This window comes from Rhyacophila brunnea, unplaced genomic scaffold (assembly GCF_057557595.1).
Source record: "Rhyacophila brunnea isolate RB1 unplaced genomic scaffold, BYU_Rbru_1.0 scaffold_1, whole genome shotgun sequence".
NCBI lineage: Eukaryota > Metazoa > Arthropoda > Insecta > Trichoptera > Rhyacophilidae > Rhyacophila > Rhyacophila brunnea.
Window position 1 is genome coordinate 15,512,459 of NW_028232751.1, and position 21,334 is coordinate 15,533,792.

Sequence of the window (21,334 nt, forward strand, 5' to 3'; positions counted from 1 at the left end):
CTATATGTTTTGTCATTTTTTGGAGTCATGAAAGGATGATAAAAAATACTGTATAAAAAATGGGGCGGCATTTTGTCTAGGGACATCACTATTTGCATGAACGGACTAAACGGAGAACTAAAAAAATGTAGGTATAAATATATTTAAAAAACAACGATGAAGAGATCTTCACGCCCGCAGTATATATAAAGCCACATTTTTTAAACGCAAGAAAAATTACCTTTGTGACGACCTGGTCGGACGGCCCGATAGGTTCAACCATCAATTCAAGAGAAGACGGCCGAAATTGAGAAGGCTGGACTTACGCTACAGGAGATTTAAGAATGCTCGGTTAAAGTAACTTTACAGTGTCTGCACTGGATTGTCCAGGGTGGAGGAAGTTTTTGAAGAAGGCCAAAACCCGCCAAGGGTGGGAATGGGACGATTTGACACCGCGAACTGGCCTCCGCCGATTGGCCTCCGGTTATTGGCCGCCGGTACAATCGGACACCGACCCAATTGGCCTCCGGGACGATCGGACGCCGGTACAATCGGGCGCCGACCCAATTGGACACCGGCCCAACTGGCCGCCGGGAGATTGGACGCCGCACGGCTGAATTAAATGCGCAAAGGAAAAGACCTACGCAACGACTTGGTAGAGAAAGTAGACACGACACTTTATTAAATGCTTCTATCTACTTAGTGGTTGTACCTCATACATTTTTCGCTTATGATTGATAATAATTATTACTTATGCTTTATGCTGTTTATAAAAAGAGAAGAATTCTTTCCTCGTCAGAACTTGAAGATATGCATAATTAAGTAAGTAATTTATTGTGTAAACCTACCTATTCATATTAAAAAAATATATATATTAATAATGAATTGGTTAGTGAAAATAATATCTTTCGGCGTTTTCTCGATTTCATGTTATTATAATTGAACTTTATATTTATTCATCATCCGTAAATAAGTATTTTGAAGTTTATGAAATTACAAACAATATAAGTAGGTAACATACTTTAAAGGTACCTACATATTACATTATATTATTGTTTGAAATGTGTTGGTCAATCGATCTTTAATAATTAGGTACAATTTATATTAATCAAGGCGTTTACGTAATAAATAAAATAAGTCTATAATAATTAACAAACTATACCGTATTCAGTACCTACATGTATTCTGTACCTACATTATTATATATTATGTTGACAAAGCGAATTTGTATGTAGGTGCATATTATTATCAATAGACTATCGTTTGAAATAGGTGTTAGGTATCTTCGGCTTAAAATTGCTTATTCCATTTTTATTACTAAACGTATTTTATAAAAAACGCGCTAACTCACATTAGATAAATTTCAAGAAAAGTTGACTCAAAAAATTCAGCACGGTGCATAGGTAAATGAATATTTTTTCATAGTGTGGTATATTTTTTTTACATTATTTTTAAAATAACTGGAGTTGAGTGTGCTAGATATTAATTTAAGTCGAAATGTTCATATGTTAAAAATTTGACCTTGAATTTAAAATGTGTACACATATTTTTGTTGAAAGATAAATAGTATGGCTAACATTAATACATTATTATAAACATTATTATGGACGCTAAACCAAGAGATGTTACAAAGACTTGAGCTTTCGAGATGTGGCTGTATAGATGCATCCTCAAAATTTCCTGAACTGACAGGGTGACAAATGTTGAAATTCTCAATCAAATGGGAAAGGACCAAGAAGTTCTACGTAGTATTAAAACCAGGAAACTACAGTACCTCGGCTACATTATGAGAGGACAAAAGTACAGTATTCCCCAACTTATCATTCAAGGAAAGATCAATGGTAAGCGTAGCAGAGGACGGCGCTGCATTTCGTGGCTTAAAAACCTCCGTGATTAGTACGAGTGCAGCTCCACTGAACTATTCCAGGTAGCAGACGACAAAGCTAATATTGCCTTGATGGTGTCCGACCTCCGCTAGGGGATGGCACAATAAGAAGAAGAAGATAAATATTTATTTCTGAAGAAAATCTCACAAATGGAAAATTCACTGTTGGAATATGAATACGTATAATATAACAAAAACAGTAAAACAAAATAGTAATAAGTAGCAGTGTAAACTTAATAATTATATATCCTCTTTGACAACAAAAGTCAATACCACCACCTGTTACTTGACCAAGGCTACTAAAAACCATCCACACATTATATATATGGTGGATACAGAATGGTGATATGACTTGGGAAGATAATTAGAAAATAAATAATCTAGGAAAAAAAATATATTGACTGGTGAAACATTTCACCAAGCATGGATTTATATTTTATGATTTGTATTGTTTTGTGTAACTACGTCGAAATATATAAAACCTATTATATTAATCACTAGGAAGCCGATGTCTGTAATAGGGAATTATTTTTAATTTATCTGTGGAAATACCTGGGTACGTGGGAAAGCCCCAGATATTTAAAAATAATCTGATCTAACTACCTCATTAGCTCGATCAGGGGTTAAAAAATGATTGGCCTTTGTCATGAGAATTATACAAAATATTATAATAGCGTTAAAAATATTTTTAATAGGACAAGAATTTCTAAAAATGTCTAACTCATCGGTTAACAGTCTAAGACCCGGCAGTCCAGTGAATTCGTCCAAAAATATCAGCAAAATATAATATAAAACATTGGAGTGATCCTGAAATCGATAATTCAATACCTACTTTGATTTAAAATACAAAAGCCGATTGCCAATAAGTAACGCAATTTAGAAAGTGCTTCAGAGAGAATTATAAAAGCATTAGCTCACTTCGATACAAGTAGATAGGACTCGTATAGCTTAGTGGCCAGAGCACGCATCTGGGCGCGAATCCTGTTGGATGTCGTATTTTTTTAGTTAGGTTAAATAATACTGGGTAATTATTGAGTTTGGAAGAAAATAAATCATTAAATCGACATTGACTGATTATATTGCAGCACGTATTTATAAATTAAATAATTAGTATAACACAAATTATGACTTAATAAGTAGAATTGAACAGTAAACATATTATTAAATATATCGATGACCCAATCACATGAACCTTTTTTAACTGCAACCGGTTTCGTCCACCCAGCGGCTTGTCTAGTCAGTACGATAAAAAATGCGTTTTTTTTTAATTAAATCAATAATAGAATTCATTTCCACCATGAATTTACAGTTAACATAATTAATAAAAGAAATATTATATTAAACAGAATTATACGAGTGAACACAGTTTGAAAACCCCTTTTTTTGAGAAAAAATAGGTTTAATATTATTATTTCGATCAGGGTTGGCGAACCTTTTTACGTACGTGGGCCAAAATTTCCCTATTATTGTTCGACTGTCTGACATACCGAGATTCATGAGAAAAAAATGAAAAACAGTCTTTAAGAATGCTATTGAAAAAGTTTAAAGATTATAATTGAGTTCTTGAGATTCTATTTTCACTGTCTTTTTAGCCGAAGGCTAATCTTTTATTCGTTCAATAATTTTTTCCTTGTTTTCAAAATTTCAAGGAGATCGTGGAAGCATTTTAGCAACGCTTCTTTCATATTATTATATTCCCTATCACTAATTAAGCGGCTTTCCGTTTTTAGCAATTATATTTGAGGTATAATAATAAGCAGCTGTTTATATTTGAATGACTGCCGATAAATTTCACCAAGTTGTCATCATTGTTGGATGAATATTTTAATTTTTAATCTGTCATTTTTGCCTGACTTTCATTGATTGGTAAAAATAATATTAAAAACCGAAAAAAACATTGCTCTGTCGTCATCATTTTTTAATATTATATATTTACTTATAAGAACATTAATTTATTTGCAAAACTTTCTTGTATATTATTAAATTATTGTAGGTTTTTTCTCTTTTCAAAATAAAACATTCGCGTGCCATGAAAAATCATCTCGCGTGACACTAGTGTCACAGGTTCGCCATCACTGATCTAGATTCATTCAGCTGTAGGGTTATTGCTTTTAACTTTTGCATTATCTACTTAGTATTAGTATTTTGAGATGTTTAAAAAATACCTAATGATTATTTACCTTTGTATACATAGACCATAATTTCGGAGTATATTTTCGGGGCAAATTTTCATAACAGCTAAATATGGTAGAATAAAAAAATGTATAATCCTCGTCATAGACATTTTCTTTGATCATTATAAGTGGCAATATGATGCAAATCCTTACTGCTTATTTTAATAATAATTTAGTTTATATTCTAAATTTAATTAAACGTTTAATTTTTTTTCTAACAGTGCTTTAATGAATTAAATTTACAGAAAAGATGATCGCCTTTTGTTTATGTTTTTAGTTCTTATTAGTTATAGACATTCATCAAAAATATAAATTGTTTTTTTGCTCTTTGACAAAAATTGAGAATATGGCAGTTGCGCCCATCTGCTTCTAAGTTATAGATATTATTTATTTAGTAGATTCTAATGTAATGAACAAAGAAAGGCCTCAGAAATACAAGCATTATTAAAGGTGCTGATAACCGAATTAAAAACCGAAGAACCGAAGTAAAAAAATGTATAAGACAACTTCCATCATTCACTATGTGCAGGCATATTACATCTCAACTTGTATTATGTACCTATTTTTCTATTATTAAAATTATTTTGTGGCATACGCTTTTTCCTATAGTATGGTTCTGTTGTTAGTAATATTACATAGGACAGATAATATTATTTCTTTGATTCTGCAATAAACTTAAGTCGATAATTCTGAGATTTGAACTTAAGTTTTGTTTGATTCATTTGTTATTCAAGATTAATCTTTGTGCTTTATCTCTTTATAATATTATTACTATCGATCGAGGATACGTATCAAGGGAGTCGTTTTTGCGACCCTAGTTTCGCGTTTCGGCATCTTCAAGCACTATGCGCACTCACCAATGGTAAACACACATTGACAACGAATGCAGTCAATTTTAACTTATATAACAAATTCATACAATAAAGTAGGTAAAAACTTTATCACCTACCTATTAAGTCAATTAAATCAATCACAATAAAAAATATAACAATAAAAAATTAACAAATAAATTATGATTAGTTGAAGTATTTGAAGTGAAGTGGAAAAAAGTAGCATGTAAGAATAATATCGAATATTTGTTTCACAAGATTGATATCATTGATATACCTATCTCATTAGTAACCTCCGTTAAATTCCCAATACGTTGCTATGTTCCCAGAATTGACAATTTTACACCTCTTAAGTATAGTAAGTATTTTTATTGATTACATTTACTAATTTATTATTATGTTTTGACGATTAATACTCATATCGAATGTATTATTAATGAGAAGGTAGGGTTTTTTTACAAACACTTCAACTATTCATAATTTGTTTGTTATATTTTTATGGTGAACTTAATGGTAGGTGATAAAGTTTAACCCAATTTATTGTATTACTTTATTATATAAGTTAGAATTATTAACTGTATTCATCGACAGTGTGTATTTACCTTTTGGTAAATGCACATAGTGCCCGAAGGTGCCGAAAGGCGAATCTCGGGTCGCAAAAAACGACTCAAATGGAAAAGTACAAAACTTCAATCCATTAAAATTTATTCGTTTAGTTTACTTACATTCAAATATATAGGTATGTTGAATTTTTGAGAGGTTATTAAGAAAAGTAGTAAAATATTCGGTTACGTAGAATATATTAAAAGTGTATTTACATTACAAGTTTTAGGTAGATAGGTAGGAAGGTACCTAATATTGTATTATTAGGTTCCTCCATTTATTCCTTTATTTTTATGGAAAGTAATAAATATTTTGTGTAGTTTTCGTATGTTATTTTGTTATGAGGTTTTTTGAGATGAATATGTACGTATATTATGTTATTTAAATATCATAAGTAGGATTATAAAATACCCATACGATGTGTATTTATGAACTGCATTTTGTTTTTATATTATTAAAATGTATTGTCTAAAATAGGTTGTCATTGAAAATAAATGTATTATTATAATTGTCGTTTTATTTATCAATTTTGCTTAGCACTGCATAATATTGTGTTTTATTTTATTATTTAATATAGGTATTGTCTTTTCATCAAGGCTTCACTGTGAGTTAATACCGTTAAATTATTATAAAAATATGACTTAGCAAATAGTGAATATTATTAATTACTATAAGGTTACTTTACATATTTATCCATCAACCTACTGAAATATTTACAGCAGATTATTTTCTTAAATATTTAAAAATATTTTTATTTACCCTAAAACACACTTTAAAATGTATTGTTTTAATTTAAGAAAAGTCTGAAAGAATATTATTTTCATTCAAACTGGCTCAATTTAACTAATAAACTAGAAACAGGCAAAAAAAAAAAACACACGACGAAATAAATAAGAATAGCTTTAGTGTTTTATGGTTGTATTTTAAATCATATAAGTATATTTAATAAACTTAAAAAAAATACCATATACGGATACATATATTTTGGTTACTTACTGTTTTTATTTGGTGTTTTTCCTCGCTTTCTGTAAAGTTGAGTTTCGCATAACATATACTTAATTATCCCCTTTATAGGGATACCTACAGATTCGTTTATATAAATAAAAATATGTAAATTTAATTGTGCACATCTTTAAAAGACGAGGAAAGAATTCCATTATTTTTATAAACATCATATATATAATATACTTAAATAAAAATGACTAAAACTTCCAATAAAGTTACAAATTCGCTTTGTCAACATAATATCTAATGTAATATGTATATACCTTTCAAGTAGTTTACCTACTTATATTGTTACCTACTTACCTACCGTTACCTACCTACTTATATTATATTGCCGCGCGGCATAAGCGTTGGACTATAAAGCCGTAGGTCCCAGGTTCGAATCCTGGGTCTGGCAAGTACACATATTGTTTTTCAATTTGTGTGTGTCAGGGTATGGACCTAATAGGTTGAGCAAGTGGCTGACATCCATTTCTCGTAAAAAACAAAATCTGTCAATACAAACCTCCACTCTGTGGAGGCCCATATGATCCTATCAGGATCGGACATGGTCAAAAAAAAAAAAAATTTCATAATCTTTAAAATACTTATTTACGGGTGATATACACATATAAAGTTCAATTATAATAACATGAAATCGAGAAAACGCCGAAAGACAATATTTTAACTAACCAATTCATTATTAATGTTTGTTGTTTTTAATATGAATAGGTAGGTATACACAAAAATTACTTAATTATGCACATCTTCAAGTTCTGGCGAGAAAAGAATTCTTTTCTTTTATAAACAGCATAAAGCATGAATAATAATTATTATCTATCATAATAAAAATATATTAAGCGCAAAATGTATTAGGTACAACCACTAAGTAGATAGAAGCATTTATTAAAGTGTCGTGTCTACTTTCTCTACGAATTCGTTACGTAGGTCTTTTCCTTTGCGCATTTTATTCAGCGGTGCGGCGTCCAATCTCCCGGCGGCCAGTTGGGCCGGTGTCAAATTGGGCCGGCGCCCGATTGTATCGGCGTCCGATCGTCCCGGAGGCCAATTGGGTCGGTGTCCGATTGTACCGGCGGCCAATAACCGGAGGCCAATCGGCGGAGGCCAGTTCGCGGTGCCAAATCGTCCTAGACCCGCCAAGGGTTGTAGTGCCATAAATGATGATGATGATTGTCGGAATCGTAGTGTAATATTGTAATGTACTATTACGTGTACAATAAGAATGTGTAATGTATATGTGCAATACTATTATTTTGGTTAAGTATAATAATATGTAGATTTGAAAAAATATGCTGTTTATAATATTACGTCTAAATATTGATTTATTATTACTTAGTGTTAGTACTACGTATCCAAAATGCACACGAAATTTCTTCACGACTTTGAAACAATGGACAGGTGTTTAGGGCAATGTGAGAATAATATTTTAGTTTCGTGCCATGTCCATATTCTTACATACAGGTATGTTTTGAAACGCAAATGCTCTGCTGCAACGTTTAATTACATTTTTACATAATATCTCACACTCATGAGTAGAGCCGTCATATCGAAAGAAAATGTATCGATACCGATTGTTTGGTACTATTTGACAGGTCGTGAAAGTCAGTTAACCTCAAAGTAGTTTGTTTTTCACCGACAGGTTTGCTACTATCGTTCTACCGCACAGGTGCAGTAATTGCACGATTCAATTATTGTCACGTGAAAATTCAGAAGCTTCTAAACATTTTTGATGCATGCATGCAATCTTGCAATTTTCACGATAATACGTGTTTATAGGTGCATTTTTTTGTTATGGCTGCGATAATACGTACTATCAGCAGTAAATCCATGCACGTGTAAACCGTGTCCGGAAATTTGTACGTATGCAATTTGCCGTATCTGTGTAAACGGGGTGATATGTTCAATGGATAAATTACATAGATTACATAAATTTCCAGATGGTTTTTAAACAATTATTAATGATCATGAAAGTATTCTTATGCCATGAAACCTTAATAATTTTAAGAAGTGAAAATAATATAATATTATTACGTAGGTACTTACAATTTTAGGAATAATTGTTACCACTTTATTTTGATTGAAAAAGCACAGTTAGGTATTTGAAATTTGATAAAATAAACAAAATGGCACCGCATGCATTTTATCATTATATAAGAATTTTAAATTAATTTATTTGATTTAGGGGAGACATTAGATTAAGTTTTAAGGTATTTTGTTTGGTACCTTACAACTTAGTCTTTTGATAGTTGTGGTTTTAGGTACTTGAACGTCAAAGGCATTGACTGATTTTGAGACTCCCACGATAAACAATACAGTTAATTCAACCTACTAACGTAGAAATAACAATATATCTCGTTCATATGCAATTAATATTAAAAATGATAGCGATAACGTAATAATACCATATTCTGTATAAGTACGTAGGTATGTGTTTGAGGGTTTATGTTATGGCTCCTTTTGAAGTTAGTTGCATGAGAAATACCTACGCATATTATGTTTAAAATTTTGGTATAATGTAATAATTGTGTGACTGATTTGAACTGTTTCCAGAGCTCTTTTTAACGTTTAATCGACTGCGTCATATGTGTCAAAGAAAATCGCCTACACAACATACAGGTAAATGTATGAGAAAAGGGGAGAAAAGGAAAAGACCCGGTGATATTTGCTAGTATATTGTATTGGTAAATCGTTTGTAATCAGGGATTTTTAGATGGGAGGTGGGAGGTGGGAAACTGGTTTAAAGGAACAATGCGTTTGGATACACAGCGCTTTTAAAGTCATATCTACAGAAGTGAAGGAGGCGATAAGAGCATTGTTTTTAGAAGAATAGAAATATTTTTTTCTTAAGGACCTACGTCAATACATGACAGTGGCGAGGTGTGAAGGTAGATTGTTAAGATCTGATATAAATTAATAGTGAGCACCATTTAAATTTTGTCAGTCACACGTATTTGTTTTCATTGATCTATGACTATAAATTGCAGATATTATTGGTTATTTTTTAAAATTCTATTAAGCCCTGCGTAAACCAAGCCATAATAGATATTAGTCAAAAATATTAATCTATCTAAGTAAAATCTAAAATTATAACATTAAATTTAATCATACATAAATAATTTTAAATATGTAATAGATAGAATAATATTTTCCATCTATTATGGATTGGTTTAGGTTAGGAGTTAATGAATAATAAACTAACCAATACCATTTGAATTGTTTATTCTTAATTCAACGAATACAATAATAAGTATAACTGAAAAAGTGCACACTATCTTTGTCGGATCGCCCATATCATACCTGAAGTATTATGGTTTGGTTTATGCAGGGTTTAATTGATTTTTAAAAACTAATTAAACTAACTAATACATAAAAGCCGGTTCAATTTGTATTCTTAATGTATTCTTACTTCAATGAAAACAAATTTGTACTATTTATGTCAGATCTTATCAGCCTACCTCCACCCCTCGCCACTGTTGCAGGAGAAGTGGTAAAAGTGCATTTAACTGTCACGGGTTACATTGAAAATAAATTGTTTTGATATGTCCTCGTTTTCATGTTGACATGGATAATATTTTAATGAACACCCCACCCCACCTATAAGTAGGTATACTCAAAAAGGATTCTAGATAACTAGATTACTATGTACCAAACTTTATAACTTTTACATTGTTAAAATCAACTACATACGTATTGTATTACAAATACTATGTATTCAGTATTGCTTAGTCTCAGGTCCCCAATTATAATATCGATGAAATCGTGTTATTCAAATCACGTTCATAAGGCTCTAATTCCAGCGGTCATTTCTAAGAGTTGCAACACCACACCGACACCTACGTGTATTTTGAATGGCGAAAGTTGCCTTGGGGATTGATGATTTCCAATGTGTGTGTCGACTGTCGCGCGTCTTCTCGCTATAGGCGAAACGAAATAATCATTATTAGAGTATATCTATAAGGATCTATATTATATTAATCAATAGTAAGTCGGTGAGTCATCATCATCATCATCATCAGCCTGAATCTATCCACTGCTGGATGAAGGCCTCTTCAAGTTGCTTCCACTTCTCTCGGTCCTGTGGATTGCGTTGCCACGTACTTCCGCAGAACTTTATCATTTCATCGATCCAGCGGCCTCTAGGTCTACCTTGTGGACGTTTTGTACTTCTTGGATACCACTGGACGACTAGATTTGTCCAACGATTGTCTCTTCTTCGAGCTATGTGTCCAGCCCATCTTCATTTAAGGCTTTTAATAAACTCTATTACATCGCGAACCCTTGTCTGCTTCCTTATCCACTCATTCCTCTTTTTGTCATTTCGCGTTATGCCCAGCATGCACCTCTCCATACCACGTTGTGCTACTCTAAGTTTCTGGATCTCTCTTTAGGGTCCATGTTTCACACGCATATGTCATCACGGGAAGCACACACTGGTTGAACACTTTGCGTAGTACTACTAGTGAGTACTACTAGGTAAATATGGGTAGCAAGCAAATTTAATATAGTGGGGTTGCTGCCAAAAGTTGGTAAGTCGTTAATTTATGTATTCAGAGTTAATAACGGATTATGTATTTATATATGCGTATGTGTGATAGAAAAAATCAAGGTCATCCTTCATCCTCCATATATCATGCACATAAAGCACAAAAAGCCTGATACTAGAGAGTTTGTCAAACATCAAATTGCAATTACTCCATTACATGATTTTCAGACTTACCAAGTTTTGGGAGTAACCCCACGTAAATAGGATAAAGGCAGGGTGTGGTATACCCAGGGAACTCAGAAATAATGGAAACTGAAATACATAAGGTAAGGCGATAGCAGGTAACCTACTCGAGTAAGGAAGAATCCGGGTTAAACTTACACACGTGTCAAGATTACGTTTTACGTCGAATACTGAAAACTGTTCTCGGTTTATGCATTTACGCTCATTGAATGTTGGTGTATTGCACGTGCATAATGCGTGTTTCATTTTCGTAGGACACTCACACATTCAAAATCCTGTTTCAAGAAGATTCGTATTGAATATAGCCTATCGGTATTCTATTTATTATCTGTTCTGTGGATTCACCCTTAATGGGCCGAAAAAATATATAAACGTAACCAAATAAAAAAATAATAAATAGAGAGATCCAGAAACTTAGAGTAGCACAACGTGGTATGGAGAGGTGCATGCTGGGCATAACGCGAAAGGACAAAAAGAGGAATGAGTGGATAAGGAAGCAGACAAGGGTTTGCGATGTAATAGAGTTTATTAAAAGCCTTAAATGGAGATGGGCTGGACACATAGCTCGAAGAAGAGACAATCGTTGGACAAATCTAGTCATCCAGTGGTATCCAAGAAGTACAAAACGTCCACAAGGTAGACCTAGAGGCCGCTGGATCGATGAAATGATAAAGTTCTGCGGAAGTACGTGGCAACGCAATGCACAGGACCGAGAGAAGTGGAAGCAACTTGAAGAGGCCTTCATCCAGCAGTGGATAGATTCAGGCTGATGATGATGATGATGATGAAATAATAAACTGATATTCGCGTTCTTCTTCTTTTTTGTTCAATAACTACTGATAATCAAAACTTAATAAACATTTAAATCATTAATAGGTACGCTGTCATTCAAACCGAAAACAGATGTAGTGTTTCTAGAATATTTTTACAGGTAATTGGGTATCGATTTAAAGATCAACTCAACAAAAATCTTAGAACATTATTAAGCTTTCTCTATTTTTTAATTCAATATTTTTTATTAGCCTGGATATACATATAAAGGTCAATGGATAATATTATTATTATTATGATTACAGAAATATTAATTAACTACATACAATTATCACAATAAAAAGTGTAAACAAAATAAAAACGAATTAATGTAAATTATTATAAAACTGTTTAAACGAGTATGTAGTAAAAATAAATCCACACACAAACAACACAATATTTCATAATTATCAGAAAACATTGCCAGTATGCATAGTCGTATACAGAGAACAGAGAAGAGAAACTGAAATACCTAACGGGTAAGGAGAAGCAGGTAACCGATCTCTAGTAAGGAAGAATACGGGATAAATTTAAAAACGTGTCAAGAATACGTCATACGGTTTAATATCATAATGCTCTCGGTTTATGCATTGAGTCTTATTTAATATTGGTGTATTATACGTCTATAATTTGTGGTTCATTTTTGTAGGACACACACATTCAAAACCCTGCGTCAAAATTTACTGTATTGGTAAATAGCCTATCGGAATTCTATTTATTATCTGCTCTGTGGTTGTATAGCTATGACAAAATAACTGTCAAAAACTCAACTAATGTATACGTTCGTTGATCTCAGTAGATCAGTAGTAGCAGAGTGTAGGCAAAAATTTGATTGCGCTATTACGAGTACATAGTTGTACGAAAAGAAAATTATTTACAAATAATTACAAGATAAAAAGAACTTTTTGTATACCACGTTTTTAAATTTTCTGTTGAATCATATCAACTTGACAATTCTATGTATTAATAAACACTTTTTTTTCTTACTTGATAGAAATACTGAATAAATATAGAACACTGAAATGTCATTTTGACATTTCATATTGATTTCCATAGTAACGCACGTATATATTAATAATTTAGTTGCTAGGACCCCCTTAGCAACCAATATTAGTGAGTAGTAAACATTACTTTTAACGAATTATTTCCGAAACATACAAAACAGAATTAACTGAAAAAGAATTCAATTCTGCTTGAAGATGGCCAGAAGTATTAAAAGATTGCATTGCCGTCGTGTTCTGGTGTATACTAAAAGTTTCAAATGTCTAGCTAGTCGGGAAGTTAGTTAAAAATCTTCAATCGTCCAATACAAATCTTGGACAAACAAGAAAAAATTTGTACTGGACACACAAGAAAAAATCTGTACCGGACAAACAAGAATACGAGCTAATAAAAACGTGGTAAAATAGCTAATGATTGAAAATTAATGGGTCTAATATTCCACGTTACCTTATATCACAAAGCAAATTGACCGAACGTTCAACGAAATCAGAATTTCTGAAGTCCTTATTAGGGGGCGTCCATATATGACGTCACGCTCTATAATTTGTGACAAAAGGAGGAGGGGGGTCAGATAAAATATGACGTCACAAAGTAAACAAAAAATGATCTGAAGACACAAGGATTTAACAATAATTTAGGGGCGGGCGATGGTGTCAAATATGTGACGTAATATACAAGGTGGTAAAAGTTTATGTGATGAATGTGACGATGGGGGGCGGGGTAAAACTAGCCATAATCATTTGACGTCATATTGACGGCTCCTTACCCTTAGGGCGACATTTTTTCGCACGCAAGCGGCTGAACATCCCGCGACGGTCCTGGTTATTATACAATTACATGGACTAACCTTAATTTGATTGTCAATAAACAGTAAGTAGGTATGTAGGAATTAATCACGTACAATAGACTAATTGTATCGTTTTAGTAAAAGTGAAACCGTTTTAAATTAAGTGCAACACACTTGTAGGCATATTGTACGTGTTGACCATAATTCTATTGTGCTGTGATTCTAACCATTATTCTTTGAGGTGTATACGTAACATTGTCATGTATTTCGATTGTCCAGAACTTGACTTAAACAGGTTCATGATTGAGCTACTTGAGTGCAATTAAGATATATATGTATATGTATTAATAATGACCATTTACATAAGACATTATTTTAATTTTTGAAGTTATACCTACTTCTTTTGGAGCATTTGGAAAAACTGATCAGAGTGTATTTTTGGCGTGTGACGAAGTTGCCCGCGCCGATGCAACACATAATTTATTATTATGATTATATTCATTTCGGTCTCAAAGGTACATGTGCATGCATTATAATTTAGTAATTTAGTTGCTATGACCCCGGACCCCAAGCAACCAATTCTTTCTTTTCTTTCGACCATGTCCGATCCTAATAGGATCATATGGGCCTCCACAGAGTGGAGGTTTTATTAGAAACCAATAATGGTGTAGAAATAACTTTTCATATAAAACAGAATTAACTGAAAATGAATTCAATTCTACTTAAAGATGGCTTAAAGTATTAAAAAAATCATTGGCATCGTGTTCTGATATATTCTAAAAGTTTCAAATGTCTAGCTAGTCGGGAAGTTAGTTAAAAATTGATTGCAAGATTTGTACAGGAGAAAGAACCACCGGACAAATAAGAATAGGAGCTTAAAAAACGTTGTAAAATAATAAAACGGTGATCGAATCGAATCGAAAAATCGAATACTTTACTTATTACTCTTTCAGGGATTAATTAATAATTCAACTATAAACGGGAATATTCAATTAGAATCTTTATATAAACACTTCTTCTTTCATATTTTATATTGCTTGTTTAAAATCAAATAACTGTAATCCTATGATAGTCAATTTTCTAATAAATAAATAAATATTTCTTTAGTTACAAAAACATGAAGGTAAGTACATCGTTTTATTAAGTTATTAATGTATTTCTTACGATATACTTATACTGATTTCACCTGTTGAAACATTTTCAACTGATCTATTATTAACACTAAATAATGGAGATGGTATTTATTTTTATTTGTGGATAAAAATAGAGACGGACCTCGTCCGATATGAAATATACATGTATATTGTAATATAAAGCAGTTCGGACAAGGTAGTATTATATTATTTTACTGTATCAAAAGAGAATGGTGAGAATTCAAGGTAAACCTGTCAAGTAGGAACTAAAATGTCGCCGGCAACAAACTGCCAAATGCTATATTTTTAAATGTTACTTGCTTATTATTGCATCCAGACTATACAACATTTTTATGATTTATACGTTTTTTTTTATTCTTAATAACAGTAATTGTATGTTTTCTGATACATTTCAGGTATTAAAATATTCCAACTACAATTTAATAAATTATGATAAACACACGCCTTGTCGGGTGGGTCACATGTCATTCTGGGTGTTCGTTTAAGAAACTCTCAATTATTTACAAATAAATTTTATTTTATATTATTCGTTATGTCATGTCAAAAATACTAGTTTACAAATATATAATAATGTTTGTCGCAGTACTTGGGACAGTTAGGTAGTTGGTAGATATGACGAATATCGCATTGTCGCATTATCAAGCAAGAATAATTTTATTTATTCTTGTGGTATTATCAGCTGATCCAACCGAGAATAAATGCACAATTTCTTATTCTTCCTCGGGACCGAATTGACTGAGGTTCGCGACTTAGATAATAAATTATTCTTTGTTGGTTAGTTAATATCGTTGCCATTTTTCGTATTACACGTATAATATTAATGTACCTACTTCCAGGGATATTTTGCTAGTATAATTAAATCATAATATTGCGGAGATAATAATATTATTATACTCACAACATCAATATAAAATATCGTCTCTGTTCTGGCAGAACACACTAACTGGAGAATACTAGTTTTGAGTAATTTGACTTTGAAGTTGTTAAAATGTTTGAAATGGTCTATCATGGGAGTTTACTAAGTAATCGTAAAAAGGACGACTTTAAAATAAAGACTGTTTATTTATTAAGAAGGTTTCCAGACGGTAAAGTTTGAAATAAGGAACATTTTGGTAAGAACTAACTCAATATGTAATTTTTTCGAGTTAGTGTCTTCTGCCAGAACAGTGACGATATTATTTTAATCTCTCCATGAGTCCACGGTGGCCGTGCGGCTTAAGCGTTGGACTATAACGCCGTGGGTCCTAGGTTCGAATCCTGGGTATGGCAAGTACACATATTGTTTTTCAATCTGTGTGTGTCAGGGTATGGACCTAATAGGTTGAGCAAGTGGCTGACATCCATTTCTCGTAAAAACAAAATCTGTCAATACAAACCTCTACTCTGTGGAGGCCCATATGATCCTATTAGGATCGGACATGGTCGAAAGAAAGAAAGAATGAGTCCACGTTTAGGGAGGTACCTACTCGGTAATTAATTCATAAAATGTTGTTCACCAAATATTATTTAACTATGAGTTTCCTCCGTATAACAAGGCCGACTCACTAGCCACTGGTAGTGCTAGTTATTGATTATCTTCGAATGCAATGCGGTAACCTGTTACCAATAAATTAAGATTATATTTCATTCAAATCATTACTACCATTTATTTTAATACACAACTACTGCCGACAATCATCATTCTCTACAGTTTACCATATTGCATTTTAAGTATTGACAATAACTAGCATTACCATTGAAGTTTACAGCTTCATGTTACGGCCTGACTATAGTAGGCCTTGTCCATGGCCCCCACAAGGGGGGGGGGCTGACAGGGCTCTAGCCTGGGGGGCCTTGCCCATGGGGGGCCCGGCGTGGCGAGTCGACCAAATAAGTGAGATAAACACACATCACAAATTTGCTCTAATACAGTTAAAAAAGTCGCCTGCGGCACAATTTTCCTTTGTTAATGATTATATTTTAAAATATGTGGTTGTGCGATGTAATTTTTAATTGCGTCGTTACGTGATAACTTCATAATTCAAGTGGATGTAAGTATTAGAAATACACTAAAAGGTACCCTTAATTTTACCGTGAACGCCATTTGGAAAATGCTACTGTGGAGCGTCACACTGCCGGTATCCTTAGCGATAGGTAGGGGGGCCCGACAAAGATCCTAGCCTTGGGGCCCGCTTCAGGATGTGGGGGCCATGGTCTTGTATGTATGAGTACTTGATAAAACCTCATATGTAACCGAAACACGTATCGTAAAATATTTTTATATGCAATATTTTGTTTTATTTTTTTACCTTGACGGTAATTAACCGGCTAGCAAATTTGGTTTATTAAAACTGGTATGAACAAACGGAAAACCATCGATTTAATTATTTTTTTAAAATTATTTATCACATATTATATTAGTTACTTAGTGCCAGTGGCGCGTTTAGTGACATACTGCCCTGCTGATTAAAAAGACAGTGTTTTTAATTAAATGAGAATCCTAGTTTTAAACTACCCTTTCTCTTATATTGAATAATATTGACATAAATTGACATAATCTCTGAATATATACTTACTGTATATTGACTTAGCAGGGCAGCATAGAGGTACAATGATTACCACATTATTATAACATTTAAGATTTTGGTATAGTTTAATATATTTATGCCCGGTTTGAACTGTTTCGAGGCCTCTTGTCTAATCTTCTGACGAATCGATTGAGTTATCTGCGTCAAAGAAAATCACCGATGCCTAGTGCAAATGAGTACGTAAGTAAGAAGCAAAAAGGCCTATCTCCATTTTTTAAATACAAAAAAAAGTCTGTCACTCTTTTGAAATATTCAAATTAAATTAAGCGAAATGACTATTATTTTAATTAAAACAATGATCAAACTAGCCCAGTGCGTCCTATTAATATAATATAACTGAATATGGGCTTTCTTCTTTTGACCATGATCATGAGATTTGTATTATTAACGGGATTCTGTTTTATTTCTACAAGAAAATGGATGTTAGCCACTTGCTTAACCTATTAGGTCCATACTCTGACTCCAAATACAAATTGAAAAACAATATGTGTATTTGACAGACCCAGGATTCGAACCTGGGACCCACGACATTATAGACCGAATCGGCCATCGTGTGCGTTAGAATTTAGAATGTACGGACTTACCTAAAAACCCCCAAAAACTATGTCATTATTTTTATACCCATATTTCAAAGCTCCCCATGTAGAGAACCCCTTTTGCTTTTGACTTACTCAAATACAATAATAATACTCGTATATTTAAACTCAAATATAATAATAATACCTATAATAAATAATTAATTATTGACCAGCTAGTCGGTCACTGTAAATGTGAAAAACACATATTTTATAACGTGTAGTAGGTAGATACAGTCGGTTATGGGGAAGCCAGCGGCTTTTTTAACCGATATGTATACTGGATTATTTGTTAGGTTGGGTTAGTTTAGGTTAGGTTAGGTTTTCATTCTTGAATTCATGAATATTGCCCAAAATCGGCTGTGCTAATTAGCGCGGTTCCTGCCTGGCTTACCCATAACCGACTTGTACCCGTGTAATAAATAACTAATAACTTAAAGGTAGATTGGTAATTAATGTTGTCGAAATTACAATATTTTGAGGTGTCTATTAGAAATTATTACCAATTTAATTATGAATCAATGTAGTCGTTACAATGATTCGTCATGCAATACTTTATTAGATGTCAACTACCGGTCCATTGCCAAACCTTTGATTTGTTATCGATAATTTCGTAAATCACCACCGCTGTGGCCGACTACAAAATTTATTATTGTCATCAATCAGATTCACGTCAAATTTTACGCCACAAGCAAAATTATCATCATCATTATTGGCTCTACAGTCCGCCGTTTTTTTATTTACAAGAGGTGGATGTCATCCGTTAGCAGTTAGTTAATAGGAAACTTAATAAAAGTATTTACCATTTACAGTACATTACAATTTCGTGGGCGTACAGGCAGAAGTCACTAACTCCAGTTTGGGCGAAATTCTATTAATGTCATTATAAAGAAAAACTAATGCAGCTCGACTGGTATAAGTCACGATTTAAGATTATGTAACATATAAAAAAATAAAAGTAATGAAGACTCATAAAATAAAGATTTTACAACCATTTAAGAACACCAAAAACACAAAACATTGATTATCTCAGAACTGTGTATTTAGAGTTAGTGACTTCTGCCTGTACGCCCACGATATGAGGGTCAGTGACGTCCCGTGGGGGTAGGCAGATTGAGCGTCGCTTGGGGGCGGCAGTTACCCAAAGGGTGGCAAATCAAGGAGAATCATTAGGTTTATATAGAAATAGCTACCTATACTTAGTAATAACGGAATTATAGGTAGGTGCATACCTACCTAATTTAAAATTTATCCAAATATGTTTGCCAGTCACTCGCGAGTTTTGGAAGTTGTCAGGTGTATGTTTAAATGTACATATCCGAAACAATAGCCTCGTAATATTGTCTATTGAAGCAGAGATGGTATTTGATTTAGATTTAGTGGTAATATATCTTGTTAGTAATGTATCCATACAACACATTTCTTAGATATTGGATTCATGAAAGAATGATAAAAAGTACTGTTTAAAAAAGATGTGGCGGAATTTTGGCACTGCCTAGGAGTGGCATTTTGTCTAGGGACGTCTCTGAGGGTACCAATAAAATTAATGGACAAATGGTCTAACTTGTTTACTGGAAGTTAGGCGGGAACAGCGGCATTTTTCATAACCGATTTCGGCAAAATTCATGAATTCAAGAATGATAACCTAACCCAACAAATAATCCAATATATTGGCTATTTTCAAAATTTGTTTGCCGCTGGCTTCTTCCACTAAATGACTAAATAGACGAGAACCAAATATATTTATGAATTTTAAGAAAACTATAGAAACAATATTTTTTGTGTTTTTGTAGAAATAACATTTCGTCTTCTTCTATCACTGAACAAATGTATTTTATATACTTAATGTTGGTAATATAAACTTATATCGTAGGTATAGTTTTATATTATTTAAAATGTGTAAATGCTCTCGCCTCCATATATATTTAATAACTATAGCTCTTGCCTCTTCTACCCCCGAAGGGGATGACAACCTGCAAACACTCAGTGTTTGGTGAGGTCGAAGGTAGGAGAGGATGAGTAAGAGTTTTCTACCGAAACCGATTCTGGGTATCGCTGACTGTCGATAGGGATGGAGACAACCCGGTTCTCGGTCATGATGATAAAGAAAAACAAGTCATTTTAAATACTATTAGCATGGTCCCCAAAATAGGGGGCTGACAGAGCTCTAACACACATCACAAATTTACCCTATTAGTAAAAAAAGTCTTTCTAAAAAATGATTATTTCAATCTTCATAACAGTCTCATTTAACAAATTTACAACATTTAACATCCTGTAATGGTTTCCGAACGTCTGGTGAAATCAAACTCATATCAATGTTATATACTTAATAGAAAGCATATAAATTAGATAAGGTATAAAATCGGTACCTAAATTAACTGTTTTTAAGACTGCGCTTTCTAATGTTATTGGAATTTGATTTCGAATAAAAGCTTAAAACTGAATTTGTATTGACCAAAATCGCGCAGAAATGTTTGCAAAAAATGGTACAATGACAAAATCTCGGCATTAGAAATTATTAAATGAGAAGATAAATAAAATTGTTTTTTTATTACCTTGTGTTCTGGTGTCGTGAATTAATCCAATAAAAAATGCAGCAAATATTAGCCTGGACATCATTCGTCCGGCTTCTGAGTCTCGTCCACACATTTCGTATAAGTTTCGGCTCAGATTCACATTAAAATACAATAAAAAATATTATTATACTCAGAAAACAGTAAAGTGCTAAAATAATGATTTAAGTCCACAAGGTGGGAACTTCACAAAAGTCACACGCGGCGAATTTAACACATGTTTTTGACGGGTGGCGCTCGTGTAAAAATATTGTGTTCGAATTATTTTAAAATTTGGTGACAGTTCCGATTTGATAACTTGTGCTGCGACCAAGTAGGACTACTTCAACGTACTTCGCGCGCAAGTTCTTGTGAAGACTGCTAAGTTGTGTTCCTGTTGTGTAGTCAGAGACGGAATCTCCCCACTACTGACTTAAAAGTATTGTGCGGCTGCAATGTTCGCCTTTCACCGTTACATTATTTATGTCGGCTATAGCGCGGCGGACAGCCGACCACTCAGCTGAGCTGCCTATGTTTTCCAAACTGCTTTCCATTAAACTCAAGGATGTTTACTCTGCTACACCTACAAACAATTATTAATTTAGCCATAGCGTTTGAACACCACAGATCTCACAGTGTACTGGGTATTCAATTCTATTTATAGTTTTTAGAAGAAAAAAAA

General features: G+C 33.0%; 1 protein-coding gene across 1 annotated transcript in view; it reads right to left on the minus strand.

The window, feature by feature from the left end:
* The window catches only part of fw (CUB and Sushi multiple domains furrowed), a 266,332-nt gene extending 245,300 nt beyond the window's left edge, over positions 1-21,032 (minus strand). Inside the window, exon 1 of the mRNA XM_085941650.1 lies at positions 20,656-21,032. Within this exon, the coding sequence (XP_085797776.1) occupies positions 20,656-20,749 (94 nt within the window). The 5' untranslated portion in view covers positions 20,750-21,032. The remainder of the gene's footprint in view (positions 1-20,655) is intronic.
* Between the last annotated feature and the right edge of the window lie 302 nt (positions 21,033-21,334).